Genomic DNA, 20,828 nt, shown 5'->3' with positions numbered 1-20,828 from the left:
TCAGAAATGGGCACACCCACAGGGAAGCAGGACACAGAAGGAGAGGAAAAAAGCAGACATGTTATACTGTAAATTAAGCCAAATAACAGCATAATAAATAAATAAAATCTTGAGCGTCTTTCAGCAGGTTGTGTAGAAACTCCAGGTTTTCCTTTCCGGAAAGCGAGGTAAGGTGCCTCAAGTATGTTACCATGGTAACTTACTCCGTGAAGTGAACCTACTCGCTGGCAGGTTTACCGTAAAGGAACCCAATTTCTATATCTTCTCCCACCTGAAGCAGGTGTTAGACATGGGTTGCCCTTATCAACGTGATTCCACAGATTTAGAAGCTGAATTAATTTACAACTATTTTTGTATAATTTTCCAGAAGTCCTATGATGTCATATCATATCCTGATTTCCTTCCTGTAGATATTGAACATGACATGCCGTTCACATGTGATGATGCCACAGCAATGTTTACACTTTAAGCTGCTATAGTTTTATTCTTTTTAACATTTCATTTGTAAATGTGACCTTTCTTTATAACGTTAGCAACACCGAGCACTTTAGAAAAACAACGGTGTATGTATATATATATATATATATATATGTGTGTGTGTGTATGTGTGTGTGTTCCTATTAGATTTAATGACAGGGTGTGTCCAAAAATCTTGACTGGTATTGAATATATATGTATATCTTTTGCACATGTTAAGTGAGCTCTGAACTGTTCAAATATATACAACGTGAGCAGGAGGTGACTAGAAAAAAATTTGGTTTGAAAGCGACATCTAGCGGATCCACAAGAAAAGTTTCAATATTACTCTTCACCTTATTGACATTTCAAAATAAATAAGTAAATAAATAAATTAATAGAAAGTCTTTCTTTTTCTAACACGTTGATTGTTATTTCAGGAAAAAGCAGGAAAGTCAGTGGGGACATTACATCTTATGGTTAGGACGGATCCTAGCAACCAACTCTTTTTTGGCTTTGACGTCAGGTGTGTGAAACACACCCCACCATCCCGGTTCAGAGCACAAGTGCGCGTCTGCTGAGGTGCGCATTCAGCGCGCCGCTCGGCCCACCCGGACACTGCAGTGGAGGTTACCGTGCCATTGCAGCGACTGCTCGCTCCTGACGCTTCGTCCCGCTGCAAACGTCCCGGGCCCGGGTAGATTGGGGCAGAACAGGGAAACGCAGGAAGCTATGGCCGAGTCCAACCCGCTGTGGGGGTTTCCCCGTCTGCGCCGGGCTGCGGTAAGCTCCGCCGGGAGGTGGGGAATGTGGGAGGCTTCAAGCGGGGCGGAGAGGATACTGCAGCAGAGAGAGGAGGCGAGCCTTCCTTAAAAGTGTTTGGTAGTGCGACACTAGAGGATGCGATGGTCTCTTAGACTGCATTAGATATTAAACACGCTTCTCGGTTTAGAGTCCGGTTAGGTACAGAGTACAGCTCAATGTTAGGAGTCTTTGAAAGGGACCAGGACAGGCCAATGACAAATGTGTGTGTTTGGGCTGCAGCTGCAGATGCAAAAACAGCACGAGGCTGTATCAGCTTTGGTACTGCAGTTTGTAAATATGGAATGAATTATATTTATGAAGCTTTGTGAATTTGGGTTGTGCATACTTTATGTACACAAATCTCAAGCTGTGCAATGAAGATTAATAATAAATGTATAGTTACCCAGCTGCATCCATCATGGCTGCTATAGGAGTAAATACCAAGACTCAGGGAGAGATTGGACATCGGTACATTGCTTTGCTCAGAAGTCAGCTTAGAGCAAGGGGGGACGTTATTTGTATGTTTTGAGGATTTAGTCTGAGATATTAAGTGTCTCATAAGATCTAAAAAACTATCACAAAAAGTTTCTTTCTGAGGTAACAAACATTTCAACCCCATATTGTGTGAAAAGCAACAAGACATCTCCAAACTTTTGCTTTAACATGTTTATGTAGATGATAATGTCGGCAACATCTACACCTGTTTTAATGAGGAATATAACTTTATTGTCCCTTAGATTATATTATATGACTATATTGCAGAGTTAAGTTTGTCTGAATTGTAGAAATTTAGGAGGAAACAAGAAGTGAGGATGACAAACAGGGAAAACAGGAAATAATGCTAAGCAGACACAGAAAAGAGTCACGAACACTGATTTCTGATCACTATGATTATGAACTATGAACAGTTTTGTTTACACCTTTACAAGCTGGAACTAATTTGTACCATTATGGTCCTTAGGTGACCAGATGTAGAAAGGTTAACAATTATTAACCACATCTCTTGTGTCATAGGAAGAAAATTAAAATGGACCAAATATGAATCAAAGTATAAAATGTTAACATTGATGCAGTTTTTCCAATGAAATTAAACTAATGATGATACTCCATAGCAGATGTCGGCAGACGAGCCAAAAACTCATTTTAGAATCTGCTCTGTAACATATTGGGAAATTTACTGTTGACAGACAATATGACAACTCTGTATTTCTATAGAGCATAAACTGTAATATACAACCTGTAATACGAGAAAGAGGGTGTGAAGGCATGTGGGGGGTTTGACAGCTGATAATGAAAGAGAAAAATGGCGGTGAGGGTAAAAGGGGGCTGACTGTGAGAGCTGCTGAAGTGCTACAGAAGCCAAAACATTTGCCAGATTGACAGTGAAGGATGCCGATGCTGTATTGAGCTTTGCTGGATTGCACAGAGAACAGCATTCAGCTGTCAACTGTCCTGACTGACAATCCAGCCCTCTAATTCCAATTGAGTCTGTTTTCTTCTGACATAATGCAGCCAAGAAGTGGAAGAGTAATCCTCAAACTCAGTACATAAACTCAGTTCATCATATTATTAGCATGAATAATTACAAAATACTTAAGAAAACTACCAATTTGGGGATTTGGGGGCAGATTTGTGTAGTATGATCAACATAACATGCCTTTCACTTTAGTTGTACTTTTTCCATTTCTCTCTGTCTCTCTCTCTTTTTATATATTTTTTTAGTTTTTACTGTGAAACAAATAAGATATTTGAGACTTAAGTATGAAGAGGTGTTTACCATAAACACTTTGTAGAGCCAGACAAATTTCAAATGTACTTCCCATTGTTTATTTCTTTATGCAATCGTTTTCTTTTCATCATTCTTCCGTAAAGTCCATCTTTGTGAAGTGAAACTGCAATTTCTCCTCTAGAGATCTGCAGCTTCTTCAGAGTTACCTTTGACCTGTCACCTCTTTGATCAATGCAGTCTTTGCCTTGTCAGTAAGTTTTGTGGGTCTGCTCTTTCTTGGCAGGTTTGCTGTTCTTTCCTTTTCCAAATAATGGATTTAATTTTACTTTGTGGGATAGAAATTTTATGATGTTTTAATAGCCCCAACCATGAAATGTACATCTTCATAATTTTGTCCCTGGTCTGTTTTCAGAGCTCCTTAGTCTTCATTGTGCTGCTTGTTTAGTAGTGTTGCAGTCTCTTGGGCTTCACAACAGGTGCACATATGCTAAGTTCATGCAATGCTTTGATTGGACTTAAATATATTAATTGTAGGATTTTTAAAAGTAATGGCAAATACCAAATCTTAATTTAGGGCTTCAAAGAAAAGGTTTGGACTATTTAGTCAAAATCAACTAACTAACTGCTCATTACTATGAATTCCAGCTTGCTTTATGCGATTGCAACTCTTTAATGTTTGACTTGTAAAGATTTAGAGGCCAAGGTAACAGCTGTAATCTAAAAAAAGGTTTATAAAATGATTTCTCTTATCCTCATTCAGACCTCGTTTCCAGGCAATCTGCATTTGGTCTTGGTGCTCCGCCCCACTGGCTTGTTAAGCTCCACCCCCAGTCCATCCTCAAGCACTGATCTGGGCTTTCGCTTTAGCCAGGATGACTTCCTGTTGAAGATGCCGGTGAGAGAAGCTTAAAAACTGAATATTATTGGAAAGAAGGAAATTTTTGTTGTTTTTATCTCTGATTTGCAAAATTACTGCTGACATACTGTGTATTCTAACTGAGAAGATAATTATAAAACTCACTGTTTTGCAAAAGGATCCTGGCCAAAACAGTTAAACATACTGCACAGACTTGCCAAATGCATGTGGATGTAAAATTTCCATAGGATTAAATGTGGAAAAAATGCATAAAATATAAATCATGAACATCACAACTCATCAGATATCAGAAAATGCACCTTTTTTTCTTTTTCTTTTATTTAAATGACTTTAAGAGCTAATTTCACTCAAAGGGACCAATATATTATAAGTGCCCTTTTTCCCAGTTCAGTACAGGTTAAGGACACATACAGCAATACATCATGTGCTAATTCTGTTAAATAAAAAGATCTGTAGCATTGAATAATAGTTGCAATTAATAAGTTTTATTCCTCACAAGGAGGTCAGAGAGCCATAAATTGTCTACACAAGGATACACCCACAATTCTCCTGCAGAGCATTATTAATACACAGGGAAATGGAGAATCACATCATTTGATCCAGTTTAACAGACTGAATGTGAGAAGAACTCTGACAAAGGAATTATATCTTCCACAGTCTCATCATAGTACAGATACACCTGATGACAAGACAAAAAGTGCACAGATTTAAGGACATAGCACAGAAAAATTCCATTTTTATTACAATCCTAAATCCAGGAACAAGAACTTACCAAGATTTCATATTGTCACATGTTAAAATTTCAGATACTGCACAAAAATTGGCAAGTGTCTGTCAATCATTTGTTTCTCTGTGTTTTCTAGGTGGTAATGCTGCGTTCAGTCGGTGACCTGCTGCGCTATATAGATGAAAACCACCTGGCATCAGACTTCACTGCCAAAGTGGAGTATTGCCACAGTGACTGGCTTGTCCTCCGCTCGGTATGCACTTCTGAGGCTGAAGCAAAAATTAAATAAATAACTCTGGCTAGGCTTTTTTGGTTTGATACATGTTGCCTGTATGTTTGGATGAAAATGCATATTTTTGTGTCTGTAGTCCATTGAGACGTTTGCAGTGACGGTGAAGGAGATCGCCCAGCTGCTGCAGAGCTTTGGATCGGAGCTGTCTGAGACGGAACTTCCAGATGAAGCTAATGCCATTGAATTCTTGCTGCACTCCCACACCCACCGATACCGACAGATGAAGGTTGTCTACTTCTTTTTATCTGTCTTTCCTTTTTTTCCTTTCTGATTTCTGATTTGCCTGCCAGCTTCTGCGCTCAATCTCTCCAGATTCTTTTTTATTTGCACTGACTTTATGGGATGTAATTCATTACTTTATCAGGATGATATCCGGGGTGTGCTGAAAGAAGGACGTCTGCTGTTATCCAACTTAGAAACAGTCAAAGCTGCTAAGAAAGACATGGAGGAAGAGAGGGAAATACAAGCTGACATGGACACTGTTCGGAGGTGCAGTGCAAGTGCAAGAAAGATTGCTAAGAAAATAATTAAAATCTCTTTCAGAGAAAGTCCTTATTTTAAATTTATTTGGAAGAATTTGCATCCTGTGTATTTCAGGCTCCTGGCCCAGCTCAGAGACATGGAGGAGGCATTTGATGGGTTTTTTGAAAAACACCACCTGAAGCTGCAGCAGTACCTCCAGCTGCTGCACTATGAACTCAGCTTCCAGCAGGTGTGATAATTGGTGTCTGTGTGTGCCTTCCCATAAATCACTTCAGCCCAGCCTCCCGATTAACACTTCTGTATGTGTTTGTGTGTCTCTGTGTAGATGGACGAGGTGCTGGAGCGAGTCTCTGCCCAGGAGAAGGAGATTGCCTCAGTAGGAACCACAGTGGTTCAGACAGAGCTGCTGCTTAAAGACCTGGACACGCTGGACAAACATGCACAGGTCAAACACATCAAAAAACTTCACTGGTGTGAGAGAAAAGAGAAATCTAGGAGAGATTTTATGAGAAAGTTAAAAAATAATTGGAAACATAACTAACACTGATTTATGATGGCTGGTCTAACCTTTTGACACATGAGGGCAACATAAATTAACTATCTCCAATAAACTTAATTAATTCATAACATAACTTAATTAAACAATTTGGACTATAGCTCATTAGGAAAACCGAAATCTAAATAATAATAATTCTACACAAAGAATAACAAATAAAGTGTTATATAACAATAGAAAACCTAAACCTCTCTCCCACCATTCTCTTGTGCAATGGAAGAGTCCAGTTAAGTTGCAGCCTCACCAAGGGAGATCCACATCAGCTGGGACTCTTTTCCTCTTGGGCTTCCCACACGCAGCAACTTCCCCAGGAACTGGCAACTCAATGAAAACACATATTAACTGAAAGTAAACCAAATTAACAAGATGACAAGAATGAGTCAACTGAATGTGCGCACCCAATCTGTTAACTACCCCAGCCAAGCCTGTTAATGAAAATGTGAAAATATTAAACAAATGCTAAGTATGATAAATAAAATATCTATTTAATTAACTGAAATAAGGAAAAAGGTTATTAGACCAGGTTCAGTGTGTGTGGCTGCCTTGGCGGCCATCAAATCTGGCCATCAAAACACACTGGCCATATAGAACATGCACCAGAGCTGTTTTCAAGAGGATACTATCATTATTATTGTCACAGGAAGCAAAGAAAAGAAAGGGAGAAAGTGACAGAAAGAGGTGAGAGAAACATCAATACCAAGCTGGCTTTTACTGACTGGAAAGAGCTATGAGAAGACACAGGAGGCAAGACAGATGTCAAATTAACCATCATTAAGGGGCTCCAAAGTATGAAAACCAAAAGCCCCATTACTGAAGTGCGGCAGATTTTGGAAGCCGAAAAAAAAGTCAAATCTTTTTTTATTAAGACTCTTGTCTTTTTCTCTGTTACTTTCTCTCTTTCTTTTCTTCACTTCCTGTGATAATGCCCTCTTGTGTTCCTTTGCTGAATCAGCCATGGTGCATATTCAAAATGGCCAATGTGAGCTGTGTAGTGAAGATGGGCAATGAATTTACGGTTAGTTTTTAGGGTTTAATTAAATGATTACACGATGAAAAAAAATAAAACAAACAAACAAAATGGCCATTATGTTTATTTCCATGTGCCAGTGTTTGACAAGGTGCCATAAAGTGAAATACAGCTGTAACATGATGTCCCAGGCAGGAAAAAATAGCTGTGCCAGCCTTGGGATGCTGCAGGGCAATAGCAGCTCCAGAAATGTACATAATTGCTATTAGTGTGGCATCAAAACCGTTCATTAAGCACAGGGTTTTGAGATAACAAAGTTATGTGGTGTTACTTTAAAGTCAGATGTAATGAAAGTGGATTAAGACATGAAAAACACATTGTACACCCACAGAACAGCTGCTTTTTAACCCTTTAAAACCAAGGGTAGCGCTGGCGCTTAGTGTCCATTCTAATCAAATGGGACCATGATATACAATATAAATACCACACTCATCAGAAAATGTTTATTAGGGTAACAAACTGAGAATGCAGGTTATTTTTGGTACGAATTTCTATACTTTTGCACTAGTTTTACAACCAGAGGGGTCGCTCCCTGCTGGCCATTAAAAAAAAAGCATGTCAATGTAACTGGCTTCCTTTCCTTTTGTGCTTTCAGACTTCAGTCTGATTTAATCTTTTATATACAGTCAAGCAGTGAAGCAATAATTTAAGTTAGGGATCTGGTATGACCTTCTATAATTGCTGAAAACTCTGAAAATAGTCACTCAAGAGCAACTTTCCCTCTAGATTTCATAATATGTAGGAATTTAGACCTCTGTAAACTGGTAGTGCTCATTAATGATATATGTGAGAATGTATACAAATTACCTGTTTTATGCATTACCATAATAAAACATAATAACATGCACAACAGATTTCATCTTACAGTGCCCCACACTGATGGCATGTAGCAGGTTTACTTGTTCCAGTTACATTTGCAAATTCTTAAAAAAAAACAAGAAAAAAGTTTTTATTATCACTATTGTGGAATAATTCTAATGGTTTCAAACTCATCACAAATCTCTGACAAGATTGGTAAATAATCTTAGTGCTACTTTATTAACATGTCCAGAAAGGCAAATATTTCTCGATCACTCTCACAACACATGAAATGATTTAGATGAAAAAGACCCTTGGCTTTTTTGAATCTTTACCTCAGATCTGTTGTACAAATAGTATGCATAAATCTAGCACAAATTAAACCTAAATACAGAAACAAGCAGGTTTTACATGAATGTAAGTAAATTTAATTGAATGTGTGGAGAAACACAGTTTCAATCAAATTATAATCTCACACAGCAAGACATAGAGTGTATTATGTAACGTCTGTTTTGGGCTGATGTTCAGGTTGTATGCTTGCATGTTTTCTTAATGTTGCATTTAAAAAAAGAAATAGTCTTTGATAATTTCCTAAAGTAGGAAACAAATGCACACAAATCTCTTTAACACTTGTTAACTTCAAGTGTGAGTTAAAGTGCAATAAATATTTGCAAACTCATACTGGAACAACAGCTTCATGTTTTGTTTTTTGTTTTTTTTTCTGTGGAAATCAGGAGGAGATGGCTCGTGCCCAGGTGTTAATCCTGCACGGGCACCAATTGGCTACCAATCACCACTATGCTCTCGCACTCATCGTCCAGCGCTGCAATGAGCTGCGACATCACTGCGACGTCATTACCATTGCCATACGCACTAAGAGGGCCTCGCTCACTCGGATGCGAGACCTGCTGCTGCGTCTTGAAGAGGTAGCGCTCACTGACTCATAAACATGTGCTCACGATGTACATATTCATACTCAGAATGATAATGTCAGGTTTGGTTAGACAAGAGCTTCTAATGTACTGGATAACAATCCTTTGGTGGGTTGTTTAGTTGTATTGTGTTTTTTTGTGAGCAGGCCCTTCGTTGGTGCGATGAGGGTGCTTATCTGCTGGCAAGTCAGATGGTGGACAAGTTCCAGACTAGAGAGGGAGCTCAGGAGGCGCTGCAGTACCTGAGCTATCACCAGGAGAGGGCTCCATTTACACTGAGAAACAGCCAGGACACTCTGAGCCTGGAGTTTGAGGCCATACTGACCCCACAGCTGCAGGTATCTGACTGCTGTTGATATAGACTACCGCAAAACTTACAGCTCATCTCAGGTAATACTATGTTCCTATGCAGTCCCAGATTACCATGGTGACAGAGAAGCTGAACTCCATGCAGTCTATGATCAGAAACAGAGAGCAGTGTCTGAGGAAGCTGGCAGATGTACAGGTTCGACCAATACAGCTTGTGGCTCCGCGGCCCGAACCTGATCAGAGCTTATTGCGTACCAAGTCGCCTCTCTTCTCTCCTAAACATGGTATACTCCACTTTTACATTCATGTTGTGTTTTTTTTTCTTTGCCATTATTTCCTCTTTGATCTGTTACCATCCATATTCATGTATCTGTGTGGTACTCCCTGCAGGTGTAGACTTCAATGTCCTGAACTCTAAATTCTCATTTGACTTGCTTCCTGGCAAAAGAGCCGCAAGGAGGAGCAACAGCCAACGAAAGGTGTGTGCATAAATATACTACCTGATATTCATACTGGCTACCTGGTAGACAAAATTTTGTTCTTAACCTTTAGATTGATATAGTCCTCTGGCCCATTTAGGACATAAGAAAATCTGAGAATTAATTTAATCATAATATTCTGTATAATTTGCTTCTGCTTTCCACACATCCTTTTGGAATTTTTTGGAAAGGAATGTCTGCTTTCAAATATGCATCAAAGCTGGCAAACTTAACTCAAGTGTGTGTTGTCAGATTGAGGTGATGCATGATTACCATGGCAACCAGAGCTGTTTGTACGGCCCCAACCCTGAAACAGATTCTGAGGCAGAGGACAATCCAGAGCAGGTCACACGGTATGCAATTTTCACCCTGTCAGACCTAAAACTTGAATATAACCTAGTAATAAAACTGCCACTACATGTGTGGCCCAATTTAAATGTAATTTTCTGTATTTCTAGCCACATTATAAAGGAATTGATAGCCACAGAGAGGATCTATGTGGATGAACTACTCTCTGTCCTTCTAGTGAGTTTGCTTTTTTTTAACATACAGCAACATATAAGACAAAATGGGAAACAGGTTGTAAGAAAGGTTTTAGTTTTCTAATTTTTAATTTCTTGCCTCACTTTGTCTCGTCTCCCTTCCCCTCATCTTGTCTCTTTGCTTATCAGGGCTACAGGGCAGAAATGGAGGACCCATCCATGTCTAATCTCCTTCCCTCAGCTCTACGCAGCCAAAAAGATGTTCTGTTCGGCAACATGCCAGAGATTTACCAGTTCCACAGCAGGCAAGTCGCGCTCACATTTGGGCACACACACACATGCACACCGAGCTTACAAGCTGTCACTGAGTTGTCCTTGTTTTCCTGTCTCTTTGCACTAATACAATTTCCTTTCATTTTCCTCTTGGGTTCTTAATTTAGGATCTTCCTCCAAGATCTGCAGGGTTGCCTAGAGTCACCAGAGAGGGTGGGGGCTTGTTTCCTACAACGGGTGAGAAAAAGTGATGAGCACAAGAGGACCTTTTTCAATCTGATATTACATAACTCTTTGCAAGCATACATGTATGTTCATGTGTGTGTGAACAGAAACAGAAGTTTCAGGTGTATGAGCGTTACTGCCAAAACAAGCCTCGCTCCGAGTTGCTATGGAGACAATGCTCTGATTCCCAGTTTTTTCAGGTAATCACACATAAATAGCATGATCCACACTTGGCTGGTATATGTAAGTAATGCTTTGTGCATTCATGTCTGTTTCTTGTTGTGCTTTCTGCAGGAATGCCAGAAGAAGCTGGACCATAAGTTGGGTCTTGACTCTTACCTCCTGAAACCAATCCAGCGTCTCACCAAGTACCAGCTGCTACTCAAGGTTTTGTACAATGAGATTTCTGCAAAAATGCAGTTACCACAACGCAAATAAATAGAGAACAGTGAAATCATTCACCTGCTTCTCTTGACTTCTGTCTTTTGTATTGGCAGAGCTCTGATTGGCTGTGATTCTTTACTTTGCTCAATATGGACACATCAACATACAGTAATTGATTTTGCTTAAAGTGTGTGGACAAAGAGATGGAAGTTCAAAAAGCCAACATCCACATGCAGATGGTTCTAAACAGACCTACAGACAAGCTGAAAACTAGATTACATTTATTTAATTAGCAGAATTGCACACAAACTGACAGATGCACCAGTAGTGATTTCAGTTTCTTAGATTAGACAAAGTAGGAACTGCTGACATGTCATCCTGTGTGCCTGTTTTTGCTCAGGAGCTTTTGAAGCACTGTGTGGAGGAACGATACCGCTGTGAGCTCCAGGATGCTCTGGACTGTATGCTGGAGCTGCTGAAGTCTGTCAATGACTCAATGCATCAGATAGCCATCACCGGATATCAGGTACCAGCAAATCCAATCAGCGAATTAGAGCGGACAATCATGTCAGTGGTTACCGGATTTATTATTTCCCATTGCACTTCTTGCTAATATTGATTAACGTAGTTCATGTAAGTTTTCTGTGCAGAAGACAACCTCAGTTAGAAAAAAACAGACACTGTGTAAAATCTTTAGAAAATATGGATGAATTAATATTTTCTTTACAATATAACAGAAAAAGTTAAAGTGGATGATTTCAATTCAATTCAGTTCAATTTGATGGTAGCAACATTTCTCAAAGAAATCTTATAAAGGTCTTAAAAATCAGCTGCTTGAACATGTAACTGCTGAGATTAATTGCAATAACATGACTGTATATGAAAGCAGCACCTTAGAGAGGCAGAATCCTTCAGAAATAAAGGTTGAAAGAGGTTCAGTAATGTCCCAAAAACTGTGCCTACAGATTGTGGCTGAATTTTAAAAATATGTTCCTTAGCGTAAAAATTGAGAAGACTCCAGTCAGACTGTGACAAATTGGATGAGTTCACACCATTAGCCACTGTTTCATATAATTTCAACAGTCATGAATTAGCCATACTTGTTTCATTTGATTTAACAATGTTAGCTTCATCTTTGCTCAGTGGTCAGCAGAAACCAACTATGCCAGGTTCTTTGTGTTTTTGCTTTTTATTTGAGTACAGCTTTTATACATAAACATCTGTTTAAAACAAGACTCAGTATTAATATGTTTAATTCTGTTTATTTGGTTAAAACTTCTTTCATTTTATTATGTTACTCACCACACAAGTTGCAACTTGCACATGTTTAAAAGCACCATCTCTGTTGAATGGTATATACAGATTTTAGAGCAACATGTGCACCCATCCTGATGTCATCTGTTGTTAAAAGAAGAGGTGATGCTACACGGTGGTAAACCTGTCCCTGGCATTTTTTTTATATATATCTTTTGTTGCTGCCATCAAATTCAAGATGAGCTGAATTTTTTTAATTAGATCTGTTTTGTATTTTCTGTTGTACTTAATTAATTCTTAGGTATTTTTTTTCTGTTTAATGGTAAGCACAGCTCATTTAGTCTAACTAACTGTGTTTGGTTCAGGGTGATCTGGGCCAGCTGGGCCGTGTTGTGATGCAGGGGGGCTTCTGCGTGTGGATCAGCCATAAACGTGCCGCAGTTCGAATGAAAGAGCTGGCTAGATTCAAGCCTATGCAGCGTCATCTCTTTCTCTACGAACATGCCGTTCTCTTCTGCAAGCGTAGGGATGATGACAACCATGACAGGACGCCATTCTACAGCTTCAAATCCTGCCTCAGAGTAACAAGTCAAAATACACTCACAAGACACGTAGAGCTGCGTCCAGTCAGTTACAACAATCTGTTCATTTTCCCTGTGTAAAGCTTACATTAAGGATTCAGATTTGTAAATAATTTCTTTTTGCTTACTTGTTACTACTGCGGATAACTTTTTGTTGCAGTCTGGACTGAAAGCAGATTTAGTTCAATGACAAGTTACACTGAAATAAGACAGCTTCTCTCTCTATAGATGAGTGCAGTGGGAATCACAGAAACTGTAAAAGGAGATGTGAAGAAATTTGAAATCTGGTACAGTGGCAGGGAAGTGGTGTACATAGTTCAGGTATTTGATCCTCTGCTTTCTGATTTTTGTCAAGTTGACCAGATTTTGAGTGTTGTACTGTGTGCTGTACTTGGTGTGTTTGCTTGTCTGTCCAGGCTCCCACAGTGGAGGTCAAAACTGCCTGGCTGACAGAGATTCGAAAAATTCTTACCAATCAGCAGAAACTACATCAAGGTTTTTATCCCATGTGCTTCAGCTAAAATGTCTTTCATATTTTTTTTTATGAAAGTGTTGATTTTAGTTAAATTTGTGTTGTTAAGGTGTCTGCAGAACTGTAGTTCTATTAATTACTTCCTAGTATTGTTAATATTTCATTTACTTTACTGCTCGTGTTTTCTGGTAGATTTCCTTTTTTTCTCAAATTTTTCTATGTTGTCTCCTCTTGTCCTAGATGAGGTTCCCTCTCTTCCTCTTTCAGACAGCCTTCACTCTGACAGGTGATTTTCTCTGCCTGGCTGTGCAAAAGAAATCCATTCAGCAAAAAACTAAATCATATTTTCAATTTCTAATTGATCAAGAAAACCTGTTTTTTGTTTTCAAAAATTGAGTCTGTGCAGTTATTCTTTTTCTACTATTTTATTTATGCAGGATTTGTGTTAAAAGTCCATCACTAGCGCAGTGTGTGAATGATGGCTTTCATGGTGTTATGTTGCTTCAGAATCTGTTAATGACCTCTTTTGGTCAATGTGTGGTAAGAACAGGTCAACTCATGCACTAAATCCCCCCCCACCTGATTAGATGCTTTAAATTGCCACTGAACCGGACTGGCCACCACTTGGAAAAATTTTTTCATGCTGCCTAAATAGTGTGCAACAGTAATATAACTGATCATAGGTGAACATGAAGTACATGCACACATGAGCACATATATTTAAAAACTTTTCTTCTTCAACGCTATCTTGGTTAGGACCAATATTACCATGTAAACAAGGCAGAAAAGTGCATAATCTGACATTAAGCTAAATAGCAAACAGTTTGGTATCACAAGCCAAAACCTCCAGTTTTCCAGTCCACAGATAAACAAAAAAGGCAAAGATAAATCAGTAGTTTTCAAAGGGTCCATATTTGTGTGTACAGGACCTTAGTTGATTCCACTAAAACACAAACAAACAAAACAAAAACTTTCTATGTAAATCAGTGAAATTTCTAATATTTTACACTTTTTACTCTGATGCTTTAAGTTAAAAATATTGTTTAACCAGGATGTTACGCTGCTTTGCAGGGTGTGTTTGTATGTATGTGCTTGCAGAGTTATTGTTGTAGGTGACAGAGCCTTCTGGTTGCATGCCTGCATGATATGAAGTTTGTGAATGTCTGACTCTTGTGAGCTTCACAACACAAACCATATTGTTCATTCATTATGCAGGAAATTAGTTGCATTTTATTTTTTTTATTTATTCATCCTTTTGTCAACAGATTTCATGATGAAATCAAAACCAACAATGTTGTACCTGTAGCTGATATGGCTTGTTGCAGTATAAAAGGGATTGAAATTCTCCAAAACCTGTTACAGGCAAGTTAGTAAGCAATACTTCGATTTTTTGTATTGCAAGGATCATGGGCAGTGGCTATCTTGAATGGAGTCACAGTGAATGCCTTATTCATGGCCAATTTTCATAAATTAGTGTTCCCCAATTAAAGACTAATCATTGTCAGTTGTGTGCAGGATGGAAGATCCAAATGCAGGACACTGTTAAACACAGATTAGCTAAAAAATTATATTTTTCAAAAACTTAAAGAGAGAGTAAACTGCCCAGCAGTAGAAGAAGTAGGACACTGGTAAAACCGCACAAGTATAAGAAAGTCCATACACTGAAATCAATATGAAGAAAAAAATTATATTCAGGTCAATGAAAACTTGCTGGGTCAACACAGAACATAAAAAAAGGCTGTACACTGACATGATCACTAATAAGGTGGGAATCACCAGTCACAAAGGATGAAAAGAGTAAAGAATAAATGAAGGGGTTGTTGGTTTTTTTTCTCATCATTGGAGAATATTTAACAATACCATCCTTCTGTGTTTATATAGACCCACAGTTAAGTTTTTGAAGTATCTGCACATAGGATAACCATAACCTTACTTTGTGGTGTAAAACATTTTGATTCTCACTAAGACACGAATGATGAGACACTGTGATGATTTTCACTCTTTCAATGATTTGTTCACATAGTATTTGCAAGTAATTTAAGTGTTTCTGCTTTACTTTGCAGATGGGTAAAATTGAATGAGTTTTTTAATGTTTCATTGTAGTAATTTTCTTTCTATATAGTGAACAAATTCTACCTGGCCAAAATAAAGTCTCCGCCTGGATTTAACCAGGCAAATAGGTGGGAGCCTCCTATTAGATAATTACTGCATGGGCGACTATCGTTCAGCTGGCAACAAGTTTTTTAACCGTACCTTCTCATTTCTTAAAGAACCACGTGGAAAGACACACCCAGTGGTCGTGGAAAAGATGTTAAAACCACTAATCAGTGAGGCTAACTGGAGAAAAAGGCTTCTGTTTAAGAAAGGTCATATCACTGGCATAAAACAAAGAAAATATCAAAGGAGATTGCAGTAACTACTAAAATTGTGTTAAGAGCTGTTCAACACATTATAAAAACTGGAAGGAATAGTGTAGAACCATTGTCTTCAAGGAAGAAATTATGTCGGAAAAAAAAACAACAGTAGAACTCAGGGCTGTGTTTAATAGTGAAAGTAAGAGCTTCCACACAGACAGCGTCAAGGGGTTTGGGACTGAACCGCTGTGTAGTCATAAGAAAACCACTATTCAGTGAGGCTAACTGGAGGAGAAAGCTTCAATTTGCTAGGGAGCATAAAGATTGGACTCTGGAGCAATGGAAGAAGGCCATGTGATCGAATGTGTCCAGATTTACCCTGTTCCAGAGTGATGGGCACATCAGGGTAAGAAGAGAGGCAGATGAGGTGATGAAGCCATCATGCCTAGTGCCCACTGTACACGCCTGTGGGGGCAGTCTTTGATCTGGGGTTGCAGCAGTTGGTCAGGTCTAGGTTCAGCAACATTATGTCCAAAGAATGAGGTCAGCTGATACCCAAATATGCTGAATGAGCAAGTTATTCCATCAATGGATTTTTTCTTCTCTGATGGCATGGGGATATCCCAAGGATTGCAGGATTCTGGCTCAATTTGTGAAAGAGTGGCTCAGGGAGCATCAGACATAATTTGCACACATGTGTTGGCCACCACAGAGTCCAGACCCGAACCCACTGAGAATGTTTGGGATGTGCTGGAGAAGACTTTGCGTAGCAGTCCCACTCGCCCATCATCAATACAAGCTCCGTGTGAAAAACGAATGCAACGCTGGATATAAATAAATCTTTTGACATTGCAGAAGCCTATTGAAATAATACCACAGCGAATGTGTGCCATAATCAAAGTTAAAGGTGGTCCAATGAAATATACGTGAGTGATCTTTTTTTGGGTGGTAATTTTATTTTTGGCCAGGCAGTGTATCTAAAGCAAATAAAACCTCACAGTGATTTATTTGCAAATACTTCTTAATCAATTCTTGTTTTTTTGTGAAGAATATTATTTAGATAAAATAGTATTTTATATTTCAGCAATCTGATGATCCATATTTGTGTTCAGTATGAAGTCAGATGCTGAAATATATGTGATAGTGAGCTAACTGGAATGCTGTATTAACCTACTGAATGTGGATGAGCTCGTTTGTGACACAGTGGATGTTGTTGTTGTTCGTTTTTGTTTGTCGTGCTCGTATCTTTGTTTCTATTGTGATAATGTTTAGTGCATCAGAGATGTGTGTGTCGTGGGGCGGTGCGTCGGTGGGAGGCTGCTCAGCGTGTCTCCCTGTTCCTCACAGCTCATCGGCAACAAGCCACTCCCACGTGTACAGAGGGGAGGAATCAATCCACAGTAGCTCCGCCCATTCAGACCCTGTGGTTCATTCACCTCGACGCAGTGAGTTTCCCACACACTGGTCAACAATCGTTTCCAGTTTTTTATCATTACCTGATATTCAGCAGAAGTCTAGATGTCTTTAAATTGTATTTGGCCACATCTAAAGAATAACTGAGTTGACTTTAATGGAGTTATAAATGTCGAGAACATCAGCTAATAATAACAGCTTAAAGTTAATTTACTAGCAGAAGTATGTTTCTTGTTACTTTTAATTTTATAAGATGTCAGTAAAGATTACAGCAGGACAGTTTCCAGCTCTCTCAGTTGTCTGTAATCTGCAGGTTGGCCCGTCCCTGCTCACTCCGTGGCCATCTGTGAGGGCCTGGAGGACTGGGGTGCTACAGACCTCTCCGCCTTGTCAGATTCAGAGGAGGAGGATCAGCCTGCCCCACTGGTGAGATTTTGTAACTATCATAGGACATGTAGGTGCTTGATTAAACCAGATACAATAGTCACAAAATCTTTACCTATTTTGACAATCTAGTGTTTTCTTGTGCTTTCAGCTATTGTAACATTCAACCATTTAACATACTAAAAAAGTTACATAGCATTTATTGCATGATAAGGTCATAATCCAGGGAGGTTATAGATAAAAACAAACACTGAAATGATTTGAAAACTATGTGACTTGGCCCAGGTTTCAAAGGTTGACTTTAAGAAACTTGGACAACTAAAACTGTGTTCTTATATTTGTGCAGTAGATTTTTACACATGCATGACAGTTCTAAATCCCTGATGCACTTTTGCAATGACTTTTAATTGATTTTTTCCCCCCCAGGTGGCGGGCAGGTACAGAGTCATGGTAGAGAGCAGCATGGCTAGCACTGATGACATCATCTTTAATTGTGGTGATGTCATCCAACTGCTTTATGAGGATTCATCAGGAATGTGGTAAATATGTTATTTATTCAATAAGTCTTTATTTCTTCCAATTTAAAATTCATATACAAAGATTAAAAATGAAAAAAAAAAGACTGAAGAAGAAATCTTCCTGGTTTTGTTCTGTTTTTTGTGATTACAGGATGGTAAAGAATATCAGTCGTGGTGAAGAAGGTCATGTTTTACCTGAGGACTTGCACAGGATTCTGGGAGAGACTTGCTGAGAGTCCATCAGAGCAGAGGAAAGATGATGCAGTGTTCATGATGAGGGTACATTTTTCTTCATTTGTTGTTGATTTTTTGGCCAACTCTTTGCCTGAATACCCCACCACGCCCACAGACTCTCATATTCCATCGACTTGCTCACAGATGTGGGCATCTGCCTCAGCAGACTCAGACCGAAGCACAGCCATACTGTGAGTTTCCCTTCAGATGGCTGTAGACCACAGAGTGGACCTCAGAAGACCGCAACAGTGGAAAGCACAAACATTTGTTTTTTGTATCCGTCTTTTCCAGCAGTGATGCAGTGAAGAATTTGGACTGAAGGGGTTGAACAATGGTTCTCATTCATACAGAGTGGACTTTTTGTTTAAGAAGTTGTATCATTTCTATTTTCTTATGAAGTATAACAGAAAACATCTATATCCTTCCTGACATATCATTCATGTGCCAAACAGCTGCAGCTTCTTCTTGTGAGTTACAAAAAATATCTTTTATCATTTGGTGTCTGTTTTCAGTGAAGCCTCGTTGTTGCTTCATCAGTCAGCTTCATTGTTAGGGGATGTGCATCTGATCTATGCAGAAATCGCCATGGTTACTCACTTCTTAGTAACAAAAGTGGACATTGATTGTCTTCCAGCTGCGTATTACAGTACATGATACAAAGAAAGCAAAGAAAAAAAAAAGATTGTTTTGGGTCAGGATAGTTCTTGAAGGTTTCCGCTTAGTAGCAATTAAATAATTGTTTAGCTACATAAATGGTAATAGTCTGGGTGGTTGCTTGTAAAAAGATCAGTGCATACCCTCTTTAGATCTTTATCTCTTTTTTCCAATAGCTGCCAAAACATGTTACAGTGAGAAAGGTGCAGGATTACTACATTACTAAAGGTAACTTCTAGATGTTTTTTTCTAGTTGTGCCACCAAGCAGCTTTTCAAGGACTGGGTCTTCATACTGATGTGAAATGTGTCGGTGCAAATGTAAAATATACAAATCCATGTAAAAGTATGCAGTCCCACCAATGGTTCTACACTATTCCACAGATGATATTGCTCATGTTCTAACAAAAGTAAGGAATGAGGAAGCGCTGTGGCTTATAGTCATGCGTGCATATAATGCTATGTATTTGCAGATATTCCGTGAGAATGGGAACTCATTTACATTCAACTGAACTCAAGGAAACAGTGCTTTCTGGAGAGTAATCCTTTTTATTTGTTTACACAAAACCCCTCAGGGCCACTTCAACGACCAAATTATATTTTAGATTTTGTGCATTGTGACATACAAAGATGGATATCAGAGTTAGAAACATCTTGATTTTACTTACAAAAAAGGTGCAGTGCATGGTATAAGTACTTTACTGTTTTAGTGGTTTATGCGCAGCATAAATCAGGAAAGAATCTGGACAAAAAAAATACTCAGGCTGTTGGTTTGGTACTATGTTGTATTATTTAAATGTTTTTTTAATGTCGAATGTATTCTTGCTACTTCTTGCTGCTATTTATGCTAATAATGCATTATTGCTTTTGGTTTTTACTTGCTGCTTATGATTCTGCACCTTGTTCATCAAACATTTCTTGGCTTGCTCTGGCACAGCAGTTAAGATTGCTGTTACCACGGAGATGAGCCAAGTTTTTGTTTATGGCTTTGCATGGTCTAATAGCAATTGCACATGATAGCTGCTTTATTTCTGCTTGCACCCCTGTGTTACACCTACATGTAAACTATGTTCTTTGCGTAAAAACTGTACAAAGATGCAAAAATTTAAACAGTCACAATGTGGATTACTTCATGAATAATACCACTTAAATTGTGAAGGAACTGAGCTAATAAGGCAACAAATTAATAGCAATATGGAGTTTGTTAATAGACTCAAACTAAATGTGAAAAAAGTGTCATTGAAACACTGCCACTTCATCGCCAAAACAAGCTGTGCTTTTATCGTCGTGGACAGTTGTGTGTAATTAGGTTGTTAATAGCTTTTGAAAACAGCAATAGTAAACTGTGAATATGTAAATGATGAAACCGTAAATTTTAGATGTTTAACAGAGTAGTTGTCTTAAAAAGAACACTGCCTTGAATGTGCTTTGATACTCAGCTATCAAGTGACAAAATTTAAATAGAATCCTGCAGTTTTTAGCATATATGTAGACTAATTAACTTTAGTCTGACTAAACGTATTAAAATGAACCTTAACTCTAAATAACTACTTAGTTTCATAGTTTCACAGTACTTAGCATCCACAGTGGGATCATTACAGTCACTTGATACTGAGTGTTAGGCTAACTAAAAAATGAGGCTCTTCCAGCACCGGCTATACCACTGACATGATAAGATAATTTACAATTATATATATATATATATATATATATATATATATATATATGGAAATGTTCATTCAGGCTTCACTGTCTTTTCCAAAGTACCTTAACTGGTGTTTGCTGCTTTTGCTCATTTTGCACTTTTTGGATATTTTCAGCCATAAACAAGCCTGTATTATAATGCATAATGTATATGATTATTTTAAAAAATATAAGCACATGGTTGATTTGATTCAGCTGGACTGATGTGATTTATTTCCCTATTTCCGATTGGTATTTGTCACAGCAGGGTTACTGAGCTCCATAAAATCTTACGCCACACAGATGTTTTCACTATTTTGCTAGATTTAAGCTCCTCTTAGCTCGCTTCTGACACAAAAACACTTGCTATGCTGCATCTGTTAGATCACATCCTTTTTATTTGCTCATCCTAAAACATAAAACCCACAAGTTTGAAAATGACCTAACCTG

The 20,828-nt window shown here is 38.5% G+C and overlaps 1 protein-coding gene across 3 annotated transcripts; it reads left to right on the top strand.

Annotated features, from left to right (window-relative positions):
* Nucleotides 1–1,018: 1,018 nt before the first annotated feature.
* LOC121654071 (proto-oncogene DBL) lies at nt 1,019–20,372 on the top strand. 3 transcript variants are annotated; one of them, XM_042007936.1, is made up of 26 exons: nt 1,019–1,239; nt 3,750–3,884; nt 4,730–4,846; nt 4,962–5,111; nt 5,250–5,374; nt 5,483–5,597; nt 5,694–5,813; nt 8,484–8,675; nt 8,828–9,019; nt 9,094–9,274; nt 9,381–9,469; nt 9,722–9,822; nt 9,928–9,994; nt 10,141–10,256; nt 10,392–10,461; nt 10,557–10,649; nt 10,744–10,836; nt 11,234–11,359; nt 12,453–12,668; nt 12,897–12,989; nt 13,085–13,163; nt 13,381–13,426; nt 16,842–16,939; nt 17,221–17,333; nt 17,718–17,830; nt 17,961–20,372. In XM_042007936.1, exons 1-26 carry the CDS (start codon nt 1,189–1,191, stop codon nt 18,040–18,042), a joined length of 2,973 nt encoding a protein of 990 aa, XP_041863870.1. In that variant the 5' UTR covers nt 1,019–1,188; the 3' UTR covers nt 18,043–20,372. The 3 variants fall into 3 exon arrangements, with proteins under 3 accessions (XP_041863870.1, XP_041863869.1, XP_041863871.1); XM_042007935.1 differs by having other exon boundaries at nt 16,767–16,939; XM_042007937.1 differs by lacking the exons at nt 16,842–16,939; nt 17,221–17,333; nt 17,718–17,830; nt 17,961–20,372 and having other exon boundaries at nt 13,085–13,176; nt 13,381–13,407.
* Nucleotides 20,373–20,828: the final 456 nt, after the last annotated feature.

This window comes from Melanotaenia boesemani, chromosome 15 (assembly GCF_017639745.1).
Source record: "Melanotaenia boesemani isolate fMelBoe1 chromosome 15, fMelBoe1.pri, whole genome shotgun sequence".
NCBI classification, from domain to species: domain Eukaryota; kingdom Metazoa; phylum Chordata; class Actinopteri; order Atheriniformes; family Melanotaeniidae; genus Melanotaenia; species Melanotaenia boesemani.
This window is presented reverse-complemented; position numbering and strand designations above follow the sequence as displayed.

Coding starts and splice junctions, on each gene's coding strand:
- LOC121654071 (XM_042007935.1), top strand. CDS start 1,189: ATGGCCGAGTCCAACCCGCTGTGGGGGTTTCCCCGTCTGCGCCGGGCT. Junction 9,275..9,380: donor TCTCTTCTCTCCTAAACATG/GTATACTCCACT, acceptor TACTCCCTGCAG/GTGTAGACTTCAATGTCCTG. Junction 10,837..11,233: donor AGTACCAGCTGCTACTCAAG/GTTTTGTACAAT, acceptor GTTTTTGCTCAG/GAGCTTTTGAAGCACTGTGT.